The sequence below is a fragment of the Arvicola amphibius genome, chromosome 9 (assembly GCF_903992535.2).
Source record: "Arvicola amphibius chromosome 9, mArvAmp1.2, whole genome shotgun sequence".
Taxonomy (NCBI): Eukaryota; Metazoa; Chordata; class Mammalia; order Rodentia; family Cricetidae; genus Arvicola; species Arvicola amphibius.
In genome coordinates this window covers 49,598,629-49,619,936 of record NC_052055.2, presented here as the reverse complement: position 1 = coordinate 49,619,936, position 21,308 = coordinate 49,598,629, and the positions used below count along the sequence as shown (strand labels likewise).

At 40.6% G+C, this 21,308-nt stretch overlaps 1 protein-coding gene across 1 annotated transcript in view; it reads left to right on the top strand.

The window, feature by feature from the left end:
* Slc2a13 (solute carrier family 2 member 13) overlaps window positions 1-21,308 on the top strand; it is a 287,252-nt gene that overhangs the window by 147,200 nt on the left and 118,744 nt on the right. The window contains exon 4 of the mRNA XM_038343507.1: window positions 12,585-12,693. Within this exon, the coding sequence (XP_038199435.1) occupies window positions 12,585-12,693 (109 nt within the window). The remainder of the gene's footprint in view (window positions 1-12,584; window positions 12,694-21,308) is intronic.

Below are 21,308 nucleotides of genomic sequence, written 5' to 3'. Positions count from 1 at the left end.
GAATAAATTTATGGCGTTGTCATTTGTTTAAGTCTCTTGACTAAGAAAATATTTTAAAGTTTAGAAAGAATTCTTGGTAATAATAATACAAGCGTTCTGGAAAATCGTATTTCAGTAGTAGTAAGCCCTGTCATTATCTATTCTTATAGGTGGAAAAAAGTATATACTTTAGATACCTTGACTAATAATGTGTAGATTAACACAGAGATTGCTTTTGGGCCCTAATTTATAGTGGTCTGCTTGTAAGCATGCTCTTATAGACAACGGACCCATTACAGCATCTTGGCAAATCAATTGCTTTGCAGGGTTTCAAAATGCATTGGCATAAATGCCAGACTGTGAAGGAATTGCACCACATGGGTTGGATTTATCAATAGCAGCAGTCTCTTATTCCAAATAGAAAATGTGCCAGGTAACAGCTTGTAATGACAAATATCATCTGCTCCTGTTGAAGAGGAGAACAGCATGGGTGCACTCAAGACAGTGGAGCCTGTAATTGATCACAGCATCATTTAGCAGCTTGAGACGCACTCAGCTCTCTCCATCCACGGCTTCTCAGTGGCACTATCTCCCTGGAGCAGTTTTCCTCTCCCTTCCTTCTTCTTCATAGTCAGTGAGCAAATAGTGATTGACTATTGTCTATATACCTGGCGTGATCCTGGACTCAGTTCGGGGAAGAGTAAAAGGATGAAACAAGGACAAAATCTGAACTGAGCACCCAATAAAATCCAATATGGATGAGAGATAAGGAAGAGAACCTACAAAAGAAGTTACCAAGGAGCCAAGAAACGGAAATGACCAGCCATCTGAAGTCTGGATAGAGTCCCAGGCAGAATAAACATTTTTAAGGTGCAGTTATCAAAACGTGGTTTGTTTTGGTAACACAGATTGCACAACAGTTGACGGACTACTGCCTGAAAGAGGGCAGCGATGTAAAGGCAGATGGAAAGGGTAGGTTGGGTGGACACTGTGCCCCTGTGCAACATTGTAGTGGACATGTTATCCAGAAAGCTCAGCAGGTTAGCGTTGATTGACTCATGAGCAGATGCTGTGGCAGCAGTGTGGCGATGCCAGGCTGAGCCTGGAGAAGGCTACCAGACCGAGAAACTGTGTGAGAAGCCTGTGACTGAATATATAATGTTGCCAGGAACATTACTGTTCCTGATCCTTCTCTTGGGAATCTTTCACTATCGTAGAGATGGGAGGTCATGGTTGAGCTCATGTTTAAGAACTAAACTACACTGACACTTTAGATCATGCGTGCCGTCTCTTGGTGGAGATGAATGAATGCCTGATCCAGCAATAGAAAAGAGGGACACATAGAAGGCACAGGTAAAGAACAAGAGTAAGCATTTTACAAAGGGTTAGAAATTGAATCTAATTTAAACTTGACTGGTAAAGCCTTGGAAGTAGGAATAGAGAATGATGCTCAAAAGCTCTTGTTCTTGAGTTACTGACCCTTAGGTAATGAAGGGCAAGAACAAGGTTGAAGTAAGAAATGACGACTTGCGTGTGTGATTGGCAGGACCTTTTGCCTTAATCTCAGCATACCATCCACGAAATTCTTAGGTCACCTGTGCCATTGCGACAGACCTTCTTTGATTTCTATGAATGATTCCTTCCCTATTGCTCCGATCACAAGGGGATTGAGCAAGGTCATCTGAGCCTCAGAGAGGTAGGCTCTCCACATGTGGCACACATACAAGGGAAGGCAGAAGGGAACAATAGGATGCCCCAGGTAGTATTTAAGTTAGATATTGTGAGTATGTTATGGGACATCCCATTAGAAGAAAATCAGAGAGTCCTCTGACAGCAGTGAGGGCCTGCTCAGAAACATAAGAATTTGTCATGAGGCCATAGTGTCTCATTTTCCTATTTTTTTTCCTTAGGAAAAGTTCAACTCTCTGACTGTAGGGATGAAATAGTTAAGGCTGTCTCTCAGAGCAGAGGGGGCCAACAGGATGGGGACAACAGCCTTACATGTTGACACGGGCACAGAGTGTGGTTCCTCCTTAGCTTGAAAGTGCTCTGATCCTACAGAGTTCTTATTCAGGATGCTTACACATTGTTCATTTTCGCCACCAGAAAATAAGTTGATACAAGTATATCTTTTAAAATATCCTGTAACAATGCCATGGACAATGGGCATACATTCTAGCTTTACTTAATGTTTGTTGTGAACTTGAGAGAACTACTATTATAATCCAGGCAAGGAAGATATAGACAACTTTATACTTTATAAGCCCAAATTAGAGTCTTTTATTAGCCAGCAACTGAGAATGTTTCCCAAGAGAATGTTTGGCACTGAAGTTCAGGTGTACAGCAGTTATAAAGACAAAAAAAAAAACAAATGAAAAAAATGACATCATCGGCAGATGTAGGTCAGGGGAACCTAGTAACGTTTGTTTTGATAGATCACAATTGTTTGGCTTACGCTTCTGAGCCATGGTCTGGGTTGGGTAAAGTCTCAAACGTGTTGCCAAAACAGACATGACTATTCAAGAAATTAGGAGCTTCTTTCAAAACTCCATCTCCTGAGCAGGTACAAAATAAAGTCAGGGTAAGATCAGGGAAAGGCTGCGTGACGTTGGCCTCTTGACTGCTTGCTCACTTTGTGCTTAGCTTCCCTCATGTCTGTCACTGCACCTGTGCAGCCTTTCCGAGTAGGATGCTCCTGATGCTAACGTGACTGGGCAGGCATGAAAAGACACGGACGTGTGAGGCTGGCAGGATGGTGTCATGCTTCATATCCCTGGTGCTTAATAATCATAACTGATTCTTCTGGCCTCTGCAGTGTGCTGATGGATACCTACATGCCAGGATACCTTTCTTGACTCCCAAGGGGCATGGAGGAAAGCCTTTGAAATGCTCATTGTAGGGCCTGGTCCTCCTTTCTTGACAAGAGCCAACAGAATGAGAATGGCTTTGCCAGGTTGCCATTCTGAGCTGACTATGCCGTGAGGGAACTCACTGCATACGATTGAAGCCGAATCGCAAGATCCTATATTGATAATGAGGAAACTAATGTTTCAAGTGAGCGATGGTTTTCTTGCTCTCAATCCAACTATGCTTTCCCCACAGAGGCACCTACATTGCAACCAAGAATTTAGTCTGAAAAGTGTCTGTGGTGGGGTGTGGGAGAGTCTTCTGTTTGAGTTGATTTCATTGGCTAATAAAGAAACTGCCTGGCCCATTTGATAGACCGCCCCTTAGGTGGGTGGAGTAGACAGAACAGGAAGAGGAAGTGAGGTAGAAGGATCAGTCAGATGCCACACCTCTCCTAAGTTAGGCAGACCACTGTGCCTCTCCTCAGAGAGAAGCCAGACACGATGAAGCTCCAGCCCAAGATGGACGTATGCTAGAAACTAAACGGTAAGGCACCACTTCATGGTGCTACACAGATTATTAGATATGGGTTAATCAAGATGTGAGTAAGAGGCTGAAAATAATGGACCAGGCAGTGTTTAAAAGAATACAATTTGTGTGATGTTATTTCGGGGCATAAGCTAACCATGTGGGATCCAGGCAGGATGAAAAGCAGGCCTGCCCACCAAAGCCCTCACTACAGAGTGGGGGACCTTCTCCACCTCAGATCTTGTCATGTGTTCGTCATAAAATGTCCATTTTCTCTTTTCTTTAGTATGAGACAAAGTCCTCAAGTAAATGGAACAAACAGGGTGGAATGCAGTGGTGGGCAAAATATTGGAGATGTAAGGGCCATGCATCTCGAAGGGATTCTTTCTCTGTATCCCTGCATCGGCGGGGTCAGCACTGCTGCGGTAGTACCCTTGCTGCTGGTTAAGGGGATTTAGCCTTGGAAGGTCACCATCCATTTCACTGTGTTGGTCTTCCTGGTACTCCAAATCTTTTCTGTTGGTGAAGTTTTCAGTATAAATTATATACAATAAGTAGAACACATTTAAAGCAAGTAAATTGGCAAGTTTCAGCATATGTGAAATGCCATCAAACTAGCTGAATAGTCAAGAGATAGAAATTCCTCTGACTCCCAAATCCTTTCTGTGATGCTTTTCGACAACCTCTCCCAATAAGTGACACAATTCAACTTGGACTGAGAGTAAGGCTGTGTGTGTGTGTGTGTGTGTGTGTGTGTGTGTGTGTGTGTGTATGTATATATGTGTGTGTTCATATGTGTATATTCATGTGATTATGTGTGTATATGTATTGTGTGTTTGCATGAATGTTTATGCCTGTGTGTATATTATGTGTCCATGTGTGCTTCTGTGCCTGTGTGAGTATATGCCATGTGTGTGATAGCCTGTAGAAGCCAGAAGAAGATGTTGGATCCCATGGATATGCTTGTCATGATTATGGGAACTATACAGTTCTGTGGAAGAACAGCAAATGTTCTTAACCACTGAACCAATTTCTAGTCCTCCAAAAGTTTTAATAAATTATTTCTTATAACTTTCAGGTCCGATTACTCAAACCTTCTCTGAACTTTGAAGGTTTCATATTTTGGAGTGTGTGTCTATTGCTTTAAGATGATATATTTGATGGCATAAAATTATTCCTAATAATTTTATCATTATCATACAATTTTAATAATTTTATTACATGTTGTGATGCATATTGTATAATAATATAATTTATATGTATAAGAATATAAAATGAATAATATATCATATATAACTGTCTTATTCTGTTACTATTTTGAGTCTAGTTCTTTTATTCCTGACACTGGCCATTTGTGCCTTCTCTCATTTATTTTCTGTACATTTAGTCTCCAGTGGCCTCTGTAACAAATACCCCAAAGTCGGTAACTGAAAAAGTCTATCACAACCCTCCAGTAACTGGTGTCAAGGAATTGAAGTCAAGCCAGAGATTCAGGACCAGGGCCCTCTAGACGATGCTGTTCCTGAGTGAGCGCTTTTATTCCAAGGCAGTTCAGGGTTCAAAACAGGAACAGAGAAACAATGAAAAACAGAATATTTATCACAATCACTGAATATGCTCAGGATACAGAAGATCCCAAGGCAACATGGGAGCTGTTTGCAGAATGCCCTTGAGCTCACGAAACTTCATTACTTAGGAAAGGGATGGAAGCATTTTGCCCATGGCATTCTTGGGGTGGGTAGAGACCTTCCTCACAAGGGAGTAAACAAATTCTAAGGGAACAGGGTTCACACCATGGAGTAGGTAGGAAAGTCTGTTATATGCACACTACTACAAAAGTTGACATTTTGAGCTCATGAGATGGCTCACTGGGTAAAGGCCTGACTCCCAGCTTGAGTCTGACAACTTGAGTTCAATCTCCAAAACCACATGATTGAAGGGGGGGAACCAACTCCTGCCAACAGTTCCCTGACCTCCTCGTGTATGCAATGGCATTTTGGCGGAGGCTGCTTTTCCCTTTCCAGCTGCCCAGACCCAAAATAACTACACAGAAACTATATTAATTGTAATACTGCTTGACCAAAAGCTTAGCCATATTTCTAACTAGCTCTTATAGCTTAAATTTACCCATTTCCATTATTTTGTATTTTACCATGAGGCTCGTGGTTTACCGGTAAAGTTTCCAGGTGTCTCTCTACTCCTGTGGTGGTGGCTACCTGGCGTCTGTCTGAACCTGCCTAATTTTTTTCTCTATCTCTGCTTGGAATTCTCGCCTTGCTCTATCCTGCCCTGCTAGAGGCCTAAAGCAGCCTCTTTATTAACCAATGGTATACAGAGAGGAATCCCACATCAATGGCATGCATATCTATACATACACACAAACATGTATACATACATACAATTCAAAAGTCATTTTCAGAAGTAAAAGTGTACATGTGTTGTCCCCCAGTGCTGTTGGGAACAAGTTGAAAGTCAGTGTGATTGAACTAAATGGGGCATCCTTAGGCTGTTCTCCCTCCACAGGCTCTCGGAGGCAGCCTGCTCCTTGATTTTCCCACTTTGATGTCATCCAGTGTTTCATAGCCTAAGTCTAAGCCAATCAAGTCCCCGTCATTTTCCCTGTCTTGAGCATTGTCCTTCCTGTTAGGCTCCACTGAAGACAGACCAGGTAATCCAGTATAATCTCACCTTGAACCAACCTGCATGGACTCTTTGGCCATGAGGGCAGAGCTCAGGACAAGGGTCATTTCAAAAGGATCCTCATTTGGCCTCCACAGTCTGGTTTGAAATTTCCAGATCTATTAATCTTTTATTTTTTTTCTCTCATGGTTTATTTTTTTTTATATTTAAAAATTTCCATCTCCTTCCCTCCTCCTCCCCCCTCCCTCCCCTCCTCCTCTCCCTTCCCTCCCCTCCTCCTCCCCCTTCCCTCCCCTCCTTCTCCCCCTTCCCTCCCCTCCCCTCCACCCATACCTCCCCTCCCTCCCTCTCAAGGCCAAGGAGCCATCAGGGTTCCCCACTCTATGCTAAGACCAAGGTCCTCCCAACTCCCCCCAGGTCCAGGAAGGTGATCGACCAAGCTGAGAAGGCTCACACAGAGCCCGTCCATGCAGAAGAATCAGAGCCCAGAGCCATTGTCCTTTGCTTCTCAGTCAGCCCCTGCTGTTGGCCACATTCAGAGAGACGGGTTTGGTCGCATGATCCATCAGTCCCATTCCAACTGGAGTTGGTGATCTCCCATTAGTTCTGTCCCACCGTCTCCATGAGTGAACGCACCCATCTCGTTCCTGACTTTCTCCCTCATGTTCTCGCTCCTTCAGCTCCTCATCAGGACCTTGGGAGCTCAGTCCAGTGCTCCAATGTGGGGCTCAGTCACCTTCCCCATCTGTCGCCAGCTGGAGGTTCCCTCACGGTCCTGACTTTCTTTCTCATGTTCTCTCTTATTCTGCTCCTCATCAGGACCTTGGGAGCTCAGTCCGGTGCTCCAATGTGGGGCTCTGTCATTTTCTTCATCTATCGTCAGGTGGAGGTTCTATAGTGATATGTAAGAAATTCATCAGTATGGCTATAGGAACTGGCCTTTTCAGGCTCCCTCTCCTCAGCTGCCCAAGGAACTAACTGGGGGCGTCTCCCTGGAAACCTGGGAACCCCTCTAGGGTCAAGTCTCTTGACAACCCTCAGGTAGCTCCTTAAATTAAGATATATGCTTCCCTGCTCCCATATCCACCCTTCCTATATCCCAAGCACCCCATTCCTCCGAGCTCCCCCCGTTCTCCCCTTCACACTTTTCTCTCCCCATCTTCCCTTGGCCCAGTCTTGCCCAACCCTCAAGTTCCCAATTTTGCCTGGCGATCGTGTCTACTTCCAATATCCAGGAGGATTACTATATCTTTTTTTGGGAGTTCACCTTCTTATTATCCTCTCAAGGATCCCAAATTTATAGGCTCGATGTCCTTTAATTATGGCTAGAAACTGATTATGAGTGAGTACATCCCATGTTCATCTTTTTGGGTCTGGGTTACCTCACTCAGAATAGTGTTTTCTATTTCCATCCATTTGCCTGCAAAATTCAAGATGTCATTGTTTTTTACCGCTGAGTAGTATTCTAGCATGTATATAATCCACAGTTTCTTCATCCATTCTTCCACTGAAGGGCATCTAGGTTGTTTCCAGGATCTGGCTATTACAAATAATGCTGCTATGAAGATAGATGAGCATATGATTTTGTTGTATGATTGGGCATCTCTTGGGTAGATTCCCAGTAGTGGAATTGCTGGGTCCTGGGGTAGGTTGATCTCGAATCTGGCTTCACTGGTTCAGTTCAACTGTCTTCCTCTTTGCTAATTTTAAGTTTTGCTATTATTTTTAGCTTGTCTTTCCTTTGTCTTCGTTTTTTTTGTTTCTTAAGGTTGTAACTAAGGTTTTTAGCTCCATTCCACAAACTTCATATAGTGTCTTTTCATAGACTCTCACATTCTTTACATTGTTCCTTGGTTGTTAGAATCACCCAAGAACTTCCACTCTAGGTGCCTTTTGGTTGATTTCTGAAAGGCATTATAGTCAAAGAACATTTTCCAGGTAATTTCCAACTTGAGTACTTTTAAATTAATTGAGTGCAGTTTTGGAGATGTGTTTGAAGACATTAAAGCATAGCTGTTTTGGCCGGGCGGTGGTGGCGCACGCCTTTAATCCCAGCACTCGGGAGGCAGAGGCAGGCGGATCTCTGAGTTCGAGGCCAGCCTGGTCTACAAGAGCTAGCTCCAGGACAGGCTCTAGAAACTACAGGGAAACCCTGTCTCGGAAAAAAAAAAAAAGCATAGCTGTTTTGTTTTTACTGAAGACTGTGTGCAGCCCTTTTCTGGTTCACAATTCAGCATTTAGAGAGCTGCACCTATATGTACATGGGCTTTGTAAAGAAACTGTTGAGATATCTGTCCCATTAAGGGGAAAGATTTATTGTGAATAAGAGAGTGAAAATATCCTGAAGCATCTGGAAACATCCAGAGAGCAGAGAGAAAAAAAACCCAAAAACGAAAACAAACAAACAAACAAAAAAAAACCATACCGAACATGACCGGGACTATCTGTGAGGGAGTGGGGAGGGCGGTGTAGATAGCAGAAATAGAGACTAGTGGTCGTGGGTGCGCAGTGAGTATAGAGAGTGGGAATCTGAGGTGAGAAGGTGGCTACTGTGGGAACTTTGAAATACATAGCAAGTATTTGTGAGTTGGGACTGAGAGAGCCTGGAGGCCAGCGTGAGCTTTGGTATGCTGATAGGTGCCACAGGTATCTATCAATAGAAAGATAGAGAACCGTATGTCCCTTATACCAGAGGCAGGGTTAATACTGCCTTTTGGTGGACACATTTCCTAAGGAATGCTGACTTTTATCTAACTGCTAAAAATCCTCCTTATATCCAGTTTGAGCTCATTTCTGGATATATGGACTTCCTGGGATCTACAGCCCCCAAGTTGGGCAGATCATAACCATCTGCAATTCAGGGGATTTGACATTCTTGACTGTGGGCACCCACACACATGGTATACACCCCCACACATGGTATGCATCCACACACATGGTATATACCCCCACACGTGATATACAACCCCACACAGGGTATACACCCACACAGGCAGACGCACATACACATAAATAAAAATTAAAATAAATCTTAAACAAAATTCCCATTTCCCAAAGTGACCCTCCATAGCAAACAGTTTGTTGATAGAATTCCTGATGTCTTCTGCTTCCCACTGATTTCTTGCCTGTTTCTAAACTGGAGAGTAACTGAGTTATTCTGTTCTTCCTAGTAGATGTGTCAGACATTATTTCATACATTTTGATAATATTTAGGTTTGGTGTGTTCTCCTGATGAATTGATATTCATCAGACACTGAAATTGCTTGTCTTCTGAAACTTATGATTTTTATTTTTTGCCAGATATTATACATTGTTGATCCTTGTTGTAGGATGTCGCCCAGTTGCATAGAGACCTCTTTCTTCTGGATTTTCCCTGGCTCTTTAGTGCTTTCATGTGGCAAAGTAAAGCTGATGAACCCTTATTCCATCTCAGCTGCTAATGCCAGTCAAAAGCTGAGGGTTTATGCGATACAACTGGGGTCCTTGTGTGTTCTCAAGCAGTCGGCAGGCTGAGATCCCACCAGTGCACCCATCCATAGGAAAGGCAGCTGGTCGACTATCTCTTTTCTCGATGCCATTGAGCCCATGTTAAACCTGTTACATCAGACAGGAGTTATGCAGCACATAGTCTGAGATGTTTGAAACGGAAGAACAGAGCAAAGCACACTGATTCCTCAGCCTCCTCGTGACTGCCAATTTGCTTAAAGTTAGCTGGTCATGAGCTTTAGTTTTTTGTGTGGGAATTTCTGCATTCCAAGAGACAAATGTCTGCAACAATTCAACATGAACTTCTTGAATATACAAATTGTATTTAATTATAAAAGCAAAATAATTATACAGTGAAATAGAACTTGGCATTTTGAATTTTACTGAGGAACAGTTAGACAATAAATACACTTAAGAGTTTTCTGTTTGTCTTTTATTCTGCTACCTCTTACCTTCTTGATATAAAGATTAATGATGGTTTTGATTCATCCAGCCCATTCTGCTGCCATGGAAAACTAGGTTTATGACTTTAACAAAAAGGAAATTCTTAACCTTGTTTACACATGATCATATGTGTAACTGCTCTGATCAAAACATTAGTGAAAAATATCTAGTAGAATAAAGGAATTAGCATTGTGTATTGTTTAAAGAATATAAGAAAAAATAGAAAATTTAGAATTTTTTATAAAGACCTAGCAAAGAAATACGTACTTGTAGCAGCCCCCAAATCATTAATGCTCGGCTTTATCTTATTCTTGTCCCGCTAGATCTTACAACTTAAATTAATCTGTTTTATTTTCATCTGTGTTTTGCCTCAGGGCTTTTTACCTTTCTTTAATTCTGTATGTCCTACTCTGCCAAGTGGCTGACTGGTGACTGCTTGGCCCTGTGCGAGTCCTTCCTTTTTACCCTGTTTTCTCCTCTCATTCTCTTCTTCTGAGCCCAGATTCTTCTTCCTAGTTATTCTCTCTGCCTGCCAGCCCTGACTATTCCTCTACTGCTGGATATAATCCATTCTGCTTTTTATTAGACTAATCAGTTGTCTTAGGCAGGCAAAGCAACACATCTTTACATCGTTAAACAAATGTAGCATAAATACATATAACACATCTTTACATCATTAAATTAATTCAGGATAACCAAATGTAACACATCCTTACATAGTTAAAGTAATATTCTACAACACATGCTAGCCCATCCCTTCATATTAAGGCAAGGCAAACTTTGGTCCTAATTGTTATAATTTTCTCCCTATGACCTTACATGGCCATCAGTTCATGAGACAATGGAATAGTGGAAGTAGTTACAGCATTTTGAATACTGTTATAGACTTCTTTGACCTATGGAAACCAAGATAAGTAGACTTTGATTTGGTTACCATTTAAAATTTACTCCTAATACACAGGGCAAGATATACTTTATAAGAATGCTTTGGCTGTAGGGGAAAGGTCGGTGTTTATAGAGTCCTGTGTGCATCCCTTCTTTGTGAAGTTCACTTAGAGATATTTATATTTGCTCAGAAGCCTACCTTCATTCCAGGGAGTGATTGATACGTCTTGCAACATTGTCACATCAAGATACCTGACCTTTCCTTGCCTCACACAGCCCCTCTAATACAGTTGATTGTCCTGTAGCCTGAGTGAATCTAAGTCATTTTTATGTGTGGCATCCGCTCAGTCTACTTTTCAAATGAGTTATGCTTTTATTGAGCTCTTAGTGACTATACTCCTCCTCTAGGCTGATTTGTCATGTCTTGACACTGAGAAACAGAAACATTTTCAGTAGGTCAAGTTTTGTGGTTTTAATCATACTCTTGAGGAGTCAGAATAGCCTTAGGCCTGTAGCGTTCAGTTCTAATTATTACTCTGGCTCGCATCTCATATTATCATTTATTATTGAGACATTGCACATATTTTTTTTATCATTTCTGCAAACTAAATATGTGACTCTCAGAAGATTCCTGAAATAGTGAGATTTACATGGGTTTTAGTTCCCTTGGCTTATTTGGGGTCTGGTGATGAAGCATGACCTTCGGGGAATGTGCTTTAATTAAGTGGTTGGCATCCTGGGAGCGACAAGCCATTTTCTCTCACAGCAGAGATGTCCTAGCCCAGCATGGATACCATATACAACACTTGTTAGTGTTTCCTGGGCACTCTGTGGCAAAGCCTTTAGAGAGTAAAAGCTATGCCATGACCCAGGCCAGTTAGCTTATGAGAGGCCTCGGTGATTTAGATACCACAGCTATGCAGAACTGCTCTAAGATGTTAGAAATCCCATTTATAGTTTATTACATTTATCTGTGAGTGTGTCCGTAGATGTCTGTATGTTTTTGTGTGCGCGTGCACACATGTGCCTATTGTGCATGGCATAGTGTGCCTGTGGAGATCAGAGAGCAACTTGCGGGCATTATTTCTGTCCTTTTGTCATGTGGGTCCCAGTGGTGGAGCTTAGGTCATCAGGCTTTACCAGGGAGGGCATCTCACTAGCCTCTGTTTTATATTTCTGAATAATCAATGAATGCCTCTTCAGGGAAACTCAGTTTTTAAACATTTCCATACATACATACATTTATGCACAGCAGATGTTATTTTTCTTTTATTTTCTTTTGATAATTCTCAGTGTAGCCATAACCAGAATTGGTATCAAGCCTAAATTCCTTGAGGTCACTAGAATAGAGTGGGATGAATTTTGTTCCTATTTGTTTGTAATAAATGCTTTTTCATGTGGTTGTTTTTGCCAGTTACCTTGTACATGGTCCCATATGGATGCATTGTAAGTCCTTTTTTAATTGCCAAGAAAGTAGAAAAACAAAATGCATAATTAATCATTGTAATTAGAAAGAATTCAAGGACGAATAACGTGTGACAGATTCGGTTCTGTGAGTCTAAATATTACCCATGACATGCGGTCATCAGAATTCTCTGCTGTGGCGTTTCCAAATTGTGATTTAAAAAATACTGTTGGTTTTAGACGCAAGACATTGTTCCCAGATTTCCATAAAAGTTGTATTTCAAAATGCCCAATGGTATTAATTTCACAGAGATTTGCAATGAGTTCTAAAAGTAATGGCCGGGTCTTTCTCTCTTTCTTTGTAAAAACAGCTGGACCTGTAATCTGCAGAATGCTGAGTTACGCCCCTACTCGCCGGGCATTATTTGTGGGATGTGGTTTACAGATGTTCCAGCAGCTCTCGGGCATCAACACCATCATGTACGTATCCTTGTCAGCTTGCTCTTGAAAAGTCTGTGCAGGCAGTGCTTCACAGGAAAGACAGGAGAGAGTGCTCCATGGTTTGTCACTCTTGAATGCAGAGGAATGTCCTCTGGGCATGTCTTATGATTGTTAAAAACCCAGCACTCGGAACCATGAGGTAGTTTTGTGTTTGGTATATTATTGTTAGTATATGTTTTTATATAAGTTGTAATTATGCCACTGATTCTTTTGTATAATCCAAGCTGACATCTTTTTGAACGTCATTTATTGTACAGAGTCCCACAGAGCATTTTTACGCAGTCCAGTAATGGTTTTGGAGCACATTCTTTGTCCATAGCCACTACATTCCTTTCTTGACCATGGTCCCTCATATCCCCCTTGTTTCCCAGACAAGTTTGCGCCTACATTCATATAATCTTCATAGATTTGATTTTAAGTACAATTTTATATACAATTTAGGACTCTCAAATGGGAAAATAATGTTATATTTGTCTTTCCGAGACTCACTTAATTCACTTAATATGATAATCTCTTATTGTATCCATTTTCTTGCAAGCATTATAATCTCATTATTCTTATGGCTAAACAAATTCCACTGTATATATAAATGATATTTTCTTTATCCATTCCTCTGTTGATGGAAATCTGGGACAGTTCCATAGCTTAGCTATTGTTCACAGTGCAATGGCTTAAACATTGATATAACGTATCCTTGTGATGTATTGACTTAGAGTTTTGGGGAGTGGTGAAGTTGGGTCACAGTGTAGGTTTCAGAGAATCCTCTGTGCTGAAGTTTATGGTGACTGCGCTAGCTTACATTTCTCCCAGTCATGCACAGGGGTTTTGTTGTCCTCATCCTTAAGAGCCATTTTGTTTTCCTGATGGCTGCCATTCCAGTTATAATGTCAAGAAATGCATTTCCGTGGCTAGTGAAGTTAGTGTCTTTTCATGTATGTTGGCCATTTGTCTTTCACCTTTTGAGACTTTCTGTTTATTTCAGTCTCCCATTTAATGACGTGATTGTTCATTGTTTTTAATTTTTTTGCCCATTGTCTATGCCAGTGCCAGATGTTAGACAGATATGCAACTCGCAAAGTTTCTGTCTACTTCTGTATGTTCTCTCTGCACCTAAGTCAATTTCCTTTGCTGTATGTAAGTTTTTGACATCACTGAGTCCCATTTGTCTATTCTTTTTTGAGCAACGGGCGCCCTTCCCAAATGCTTGCCTATGCAGATATCCTTGAGTATTTTTATACATTTTCCTCTAGTAGTTTACAAGGAAATGATCACTTGTGTTCTCTCCTTGGGTCTATTTGTGTAATGTGTCATTCATTTACATGAATGCACTGAACCACCCATAAATCTCTGGAATGAAGCTGACTTGATTATGGTGAAGTTTTGATGTGTACTTGTGTGCTTTTTCTAAGTATGATATTGGTTGTCTTTTCATCAGCATTAATCAGAACATTTGTTATGTAATTTGGTTTTCTTTTTCTGTTGTGTCTCATTCTAAATTTGGTACTAGGGTAATTTTGGCATTGTAGAAGGGGTTTAGTACTGTTCTTCTCCCTTCTATTTTTTAGAATAAATAGCTTTTGAAGCATTGTTGTCAATTCTTCTTTATAGACATAGTTAAATTTAACAGTGGGCATGTTTTAGTTGGGGGACTTTTATTCTTCAGTCCTGATACTTTTAGGTCTGCTTAAATTGTTCGTGTTGTGTTAATTTAATTTCAGTGCATCTAGAAACTCTTCCTTTGCAATTTTCCAATTTAATGAAATATAAGCTTTTAAAATATATACTAATGGTTTTCTGAGTGTTATTGGATCTGTTGTAATGCCTCCCTTTAGAGTCCTTATTTTGTGAATTTTCGCTTTCTGATTCCTTTGATCATTTGACTAAGTATTGTTAACCTTTTTTTATCTTTTCAAGTCTTTTCCTCATTGATTCCTGTACTGTGTTTAATTTTTCCAGTTCATTAATTTCTGCCCTAATATTGATTATTTCTTTCCATAGTCTAATTTGGGTTTCGGTTAGTTCTTGTTTTCCTAAGTTTTGAAGGTATATTGTTAAGTGATTTATTTAAGAGCTCTGACTTTTGAAATATGTCACTATGAATTTCCATCTTGTGACCGGTCTCATTTTACCCTGTAAGGTTTGGAATATCGTTTTAATTTGTACCCAATGTTAGGAACTTTCCAGTATTTTTTAATTTCTCTGATCCATGGCTCACTAGTATTTTTCACTCTCCAAATTTGTACATATGCTATGTGTCTCTCGTTCATTCCTAGCTTTATTCCACCACAATGTCAGATACAATCTAAGAAATTGTTTCAGTTTTCCTATGCATCTCAAGATTTTCTATGTATCCTGTGATGTATTCATTTTTAATTTCTATTTTTTATTTTATGTATATAGGTGTTTGCCTGTATGTATGTCTGTATACCACTTACAATCATGATACCCTCAGAGACCAGAAGAGAGTGTTGAATACCCTGAAACTACTTTTTCGGATGTGTTTAGCTACGATATGGGCTATGGGAATCAAATCAGAGACCTCAGAAGACCAGCCAGTCCTCTTTCTTAACCGCTGAGCCTTCTCTGATACGGCTGGGTAGACCTTCTATGCAAAGTTCACATTATTCAGAGATTGAGAATGGAAGGAAAGTGGATGAGTATGAGATCAACTGAGAAAAAAGCCAAGGAGGGGAAAGTAGCTGGGAAGTGAAGGCTGGCAGATTGTCTAAATCTATGTATTTTAGAGCAAGAAATAAAAGCAAAAGACAGAGAAAAGAGAAAAAGTAACAGGAGCTAAGAACAAGAGGGGGGAATATATGAATTGTGTGTAAGAATAATAGAGTGTTTACAATAGTTAACTGGGTAAGAAACATCAGAACTGTGAAGCATAGCCAAGCACAGCTGTGTAACACTGCCAGGCATTACAGGAAAGAGCTTATTCCTGTCTTTCAGGGCTTTGCATTATCATTCAGTATAAGGTCATTAATAAATGAGATTACTAGGACCAGTATATAAAGGAGAAGAGATTGTTTGGAGATGCAGGGAAGACAAAAAGGTCCCTATTTACCACTTTAACCATGTATGTGTTGTGGGGTAAGTGGACTAAAGTTGCAGACCCTTTGGTGTGATTCCTTCATTATTAAGAACTGTTTTAGACCTATGCATGCTGCCACAGTCTCTGTAAGTTCATATGTCTATCTGTCCTGTTGTGTCTGTAAGACAGTTTCCTTGGAGTCATCCATCACCCTGGGCTCTTACAATCTTCCTGTTTCCTCTAACATATAGATCCTTAGTGTTGAGGTACTTCGTATGGGTTTTTTTGTTTTGTTGTGTGTGTGTGTGTGTGTGTGTGTGTGTGTTTTGTTTTATTTTTTGACTTGGTATTTTGTTTTTCATTTTTTTTTGTGTGTGTGTGTGTGTGTGTGTGGGAGAGAGAGAGAGAGAGAGAGAGAGAGAGAGAGTTCATAAAATTTGGTGTTTATAAAATTTGGAGGAGAGGGAGGTTGAGAGGATGGAGTGGGGAAACATTCTCAAAATATATTGTATGAAAAAAATTTAAGTAGAAAAAAACAGCTGCTTTGGCATGTATGGCTGTATAGGCCAATGGAAACACAAATCAAACACACTCACAGTAATATAAAAATTCCACCACGTCTCCATAGAGTCATCTCCTAGACAAAGAATACAGTCATGTTTTCTGAGATACAGATCTTGGAAATCCACATCCTAGAAGTTTTCCTTCCAGCTACTTACTAAAGTTAATCAGTGGAACTAATGATTATGTACAGCAAAATTTAATCAAACTGTTTCTATTTGAGACTAATAGTATTATCCTTTAAAGTTGCCTAATATGGTTAAGTAGTTAGTAATAATTTGAGAAGAGTGTAAAGGTTAAAATAATTTTCAGCAATAAAGATTAGTGGGCCTGTCAAGTAGAGGGATTTGCTAAGCAAACTTGGAAACAGGGTTGGAGGTCAGGAACCTGTGTACAAGCAGAAGGAAGAAGTCACATCTACCATGTTGTCTATCCACAAATGCACCTTGACATACATGTGACCTCCCACCCAGGTAAGCCCCACACAGTTTTTAAATGAAATCAAACAGACATTAGGATCCGGAGTCCTAGCGCATTGCAACCACGTCCTTGGTGAACTTGACATTAATCTGTCACAATTTCATCCTTTTCAGACTGCAGCCTCATTGCCAATCATTCCAGTATTCCCTTCTACCAATGTTGCTTTCAATTTTTTCCTTTATTGACCCTCTGAAGGCCCATGCAACGCCTCATATCTGGATTTATTCCGTATTTATTCTAATCTGCCACCATTCTGAGACACATCTTTTTTCCTCGGCAGTGTAGCATGGTACTCTACAAAGCAAGCACCAAACTTTCAAATAATGCAGAGGCAGTGACAGCCCTGTATGCTAGGTGATTTCCTCGCCACAATATAGTCTGTTTCTCTAAATATCTGTTTCTTAAATTTGACAAGTTTAATGGCACAGAAAACAAAGAAATTGTTCCCCTTTTTTGGTTCTTTTTTTTTTTTTTTGGTTTTTCGAGATAGGGTTTCCCTGTAGTTTCTAGAGCCTGTCCTGGAACTAACTCTTGTAGACCAGGCTGGCCTCAAACTCAGAGATCCGCCTGCCTCTGCCTCCCGAGTGCTGGGATTAAAGGCGTGCGCCACTACCGCCCGGCTTTTTTGGTTCTTTTAAATAGGATTCACAGAGCCATTTCTAGTTGATGGTTTGTAGCTCACACCAGCGTGCTTCTACCTGCTGGATGAAGTGCTGTCTTCATCAGCTGACAGTGTCTAGAGTAAACTGTACTGACTACAGTTTCCAATCTTTAAATATTCATCCTTATAAATCCTCCATCTTTTCTTAGAGACAAAGGGATATTACCATCTCTCTACTCCTTGTGATTTATGACTGTCATTGGTCTGCTTTATTGACCACCAGCTATCCATGATAAAAGGTACCATATGCCACAGAACATACTTGAGCCTTAATCCTGAGAAACAGGGAAAAGAAAGTAATGATGATTGAAGATAGACCATATCTACCAGGTGCAAATCAGCTACTGAGCTTCTCAAAGATGCTAATAAGATGTCTGTATCCAGCAGCTAGAGATTTGGACATGAAGACAATATGATAGAATTGGTGGTTATATCTGTGCTTCTAACATTCCTGTTCAGAGCCTGTGTAACTTGTAAATGGTGCAGGGAGGACCACAGTGCAGCTTGTCCACAGTGATAAGTCAGGGACTCTCGTGCTGGGTGTTTTCTCTGACCCTTTCTAACCTCAGTGTGTGTCTGTGGGGTGGAGCTTGAACATGTGCCTGCGTGTGTGTGTGTGCGTGTGTGTGTGTGTGTATCTGTGGCTGTGTAATGTGTGTGCATCTGTGCAAACATGAATGGATGTATGCATGTGCATAGATGTGTGTTCATGTGTGTACATTTATGTGTCTCTTCAGGGCACGTGTGGCAGGGTGTGCATGGGTTGAGTGTGAGTGCATGTGTTCTTCTTTCTCATCAATCTTAAGATTCAGTATATTTCATAAACTTTATTTCCAGTTTAAAATAATTTTTGTATTGTAGCTAAATAATCTAATTTTGTGGGTTTAGCTAGAAATATTAACTGTATTCTCCCTTGTTTTACACTTTTTATTAATTTCAGGGTTCAGTCTCATGGACATTTCATTATTATAAACTTGAAATTCCACCCCTTTACCCCTATGGTTTCTGACCTTTAACGAGAAGTGAAGTCGACAGTGCTCTTCAGCATCTGAGCACAAGTTTAATAAAATATAGAAGCTGACATTTCTTTTTAGAAGTTATAACTTTATCCTGAAGTCTTTGTGAATTTTAAATTTGAAATATTTTCTTTCTCACCAGGAAAAGTTCAGAGAAACCACATGGGGAAATCCTGAGCATTCTTGCTCCATTTGCAGACACAATCTTAGTGGTAGGCTGTTTTCTGTTTCTTCTCTCTCATGGGGTACGTTATCTTCACCCTCTTTGCCTCGTGATTTTCCCACCTCAACAAGGCAATACATCCCCTTCTTGAAATAGTCTTTCAGCGCTGGCATTTGTGCATGTCTGCGTAGGTCTGAATACTAATTTAAATGAGCAGTTGCTTGATTTTATCCTAGACCGTATTTTCTCTTCTGTAACTCTCTTGAAAAGAGGACTCCCTGTTTCTTCAAACTTTAAGCAAAACGTTTAAGTTTGCGAAGAACCATTTTTCTAATATCATCTGATTACTTCGTAATTTCAAGCATGGATCTGAGTGGACTGTCTCCATCTATTCACAGGGAAAAAGAACACAGGGAATGGAGTGCTGGCTTTCCTGCCATACTGAGTTGGTGGTGTGGGGCTCTGTCTCATAACCCAAGGGACGGTTTCATATGTCTCAAAAGCAAAGAGGAAAGCACAGTACAGACAATGATTGGTGTGACAAAATATAAAACTACCCCATGTGATTTATGCTAAGCCCTAGTTATAGTATTGATGATTTTTCACCTTAGAGATTTTATTCATCAGATCAGTAAATGAGCCGCTTCTGCCACAGAGACACAACATGCTTCTGTCTGATTGTCGGGCTGTGTGGAAAAGGACAGACAGACAGTAGACCATACTATGTTCTGTGTGGACTTCTTAACAACCTGATTCTTCTAAAGAATTATAATCTTCATTTTGATATGCATATATCAATGGAGAATCAGAACATCTCAGACAGTGGAAGATAAGCTTTTTTTTTTCTTCCTGACAATACAGAAAATGGTTCAACACCAAAATTTGACCTTTAAATTTGATGGAAGAAAAAAATCCTTCATGGGAAACTTGTTTGGATTCTTTGTCTTGTGTGTGTGTGTGTGTGTGTGTGTGTGTGTGTGTGTGTATGTGTGTGTGTGTGTATGTGCATGTGTATGTGTGCATGTGTATAGGGGGATACACTTGCCCATGCAAATGCTGATAAAAGACAGCAACTTTGGATTGTGTTGTCCAGTCACATCTTATTGGATGAAATAGCATCTCTCAGTGAATCTGGAGTTTCAGCTGCTCTGGCTAACAGTGAGTCTCCAGAGTCCTCCTGTCTCTGTCTTCTGGTGCGAGGGATATAAACGAATGATTCCGTGGCCAGCGTTTTATTATATGGGTGCTGAGACTAGGAGTTCAGGTCCTCATGTTTCTGCAGCAGCCACGGAAGCATTTCCCCAACCTCTGTGTTGTACATTTCAGTCAGTTCCTATTGCACCGCTTCATCTCTTTTTACTCTTCCTTTTTCTAGTGAGAGAAGCCGGGGAATGGGAGTGGGTGGGCAGCTTTTGGTTGCCTTCACAGTTTCTCCACCTACATCTGAAAGAGAGGGTTCTCCCTTTTTATTTTCGAGAGATGAGTGAGGCCTTCAGAAAACATTCTGTGGTAATGCAGGGCTTAACAGAGAGCACTTACTATGCATTGATTTACCAGGTGATACTCGAGTGCGTACTGACTTGGCAAGCATCCGCAGAAATGTCAGAAGCCCTGCCCCATTTGTGTTTATTACCTCATAACAACAAACACTTCTACTGCCTTCCAGTAAACTCAGTGTTCTAACTTGTGTTCATAGACAGGCTCTGCCTGCTTAAGCGTCCTGTGGAGAGGGTGAGAGAGCATGATTCATTTGTTTCATCCCCACTCTTTGTGGTACTCAGAATTGAAGCCAGAGCCTTGCACCCACAAATCTTTTGCAGTACCACTGAGTTATGCTCCAAGCCCCTCTTCTATACTCTGTCCAGACAGGGAGCAGGGACCCTAGCCAATTTAGGTAGCTTCTTCCCATCACACACTGAGATTTATGGGGAAGCCTGATCGTATGGTTCCAGGCTCCCATAGTTACCTTTTAATCTTACAGTCCAGAAATCTCAGAGCTGGATTTTTAAAACTGGTGGGAGAGTAGACCGTCAACCCAGCATGCAAATCCAGGATGACTGAATGCTACATTTGGTATCCCTTAGTCTAATTGCTTGGGACCAGGGGTTTTTGTTTCTCATATGTGAATTTTGGGTATGTTCATATATACAATGATACATCTTAAATGATTAGGACCCAAAGCTGAACACGAACTTCATCTTCCATACATACCTTAGACATAGCCTACAATTAATTATTTTTGTAACAGTAGCAATTGTTTTGACTACAATAGGTTAGTGATATCTAGAATTTCCCAACTGGGGAGAAGTTGGCACCCAAAAAGTTGTGGATTTCATAGCATTTCAGATTTCAGGTGTTTGGGATGAGGATATTCAACCAGCAACACAGTTGCGTGCATCTCAAGTATCATTGCAGTCCTCGAATTTTTACATTTTCTGACACATTCATTGTCAAGGCCTTTGCATGGTAACCTGACCTAGAGTGATGCCAAGCCAGCTTGTTGTCTGAATGGGTCATTTATATTTGTTCATCACATTTAATTAATTTAATTTTTAAAATGAAATATTTCTGGCTCTGTTCCAGTCTTGTGTTTATTGTTAACAAGAACTCCTGGTATTAAAAATAAATGTCAAACAAGGCCAAAAAAAGCACAGCCAGAGGGTGGTAAATGTAGAGAAA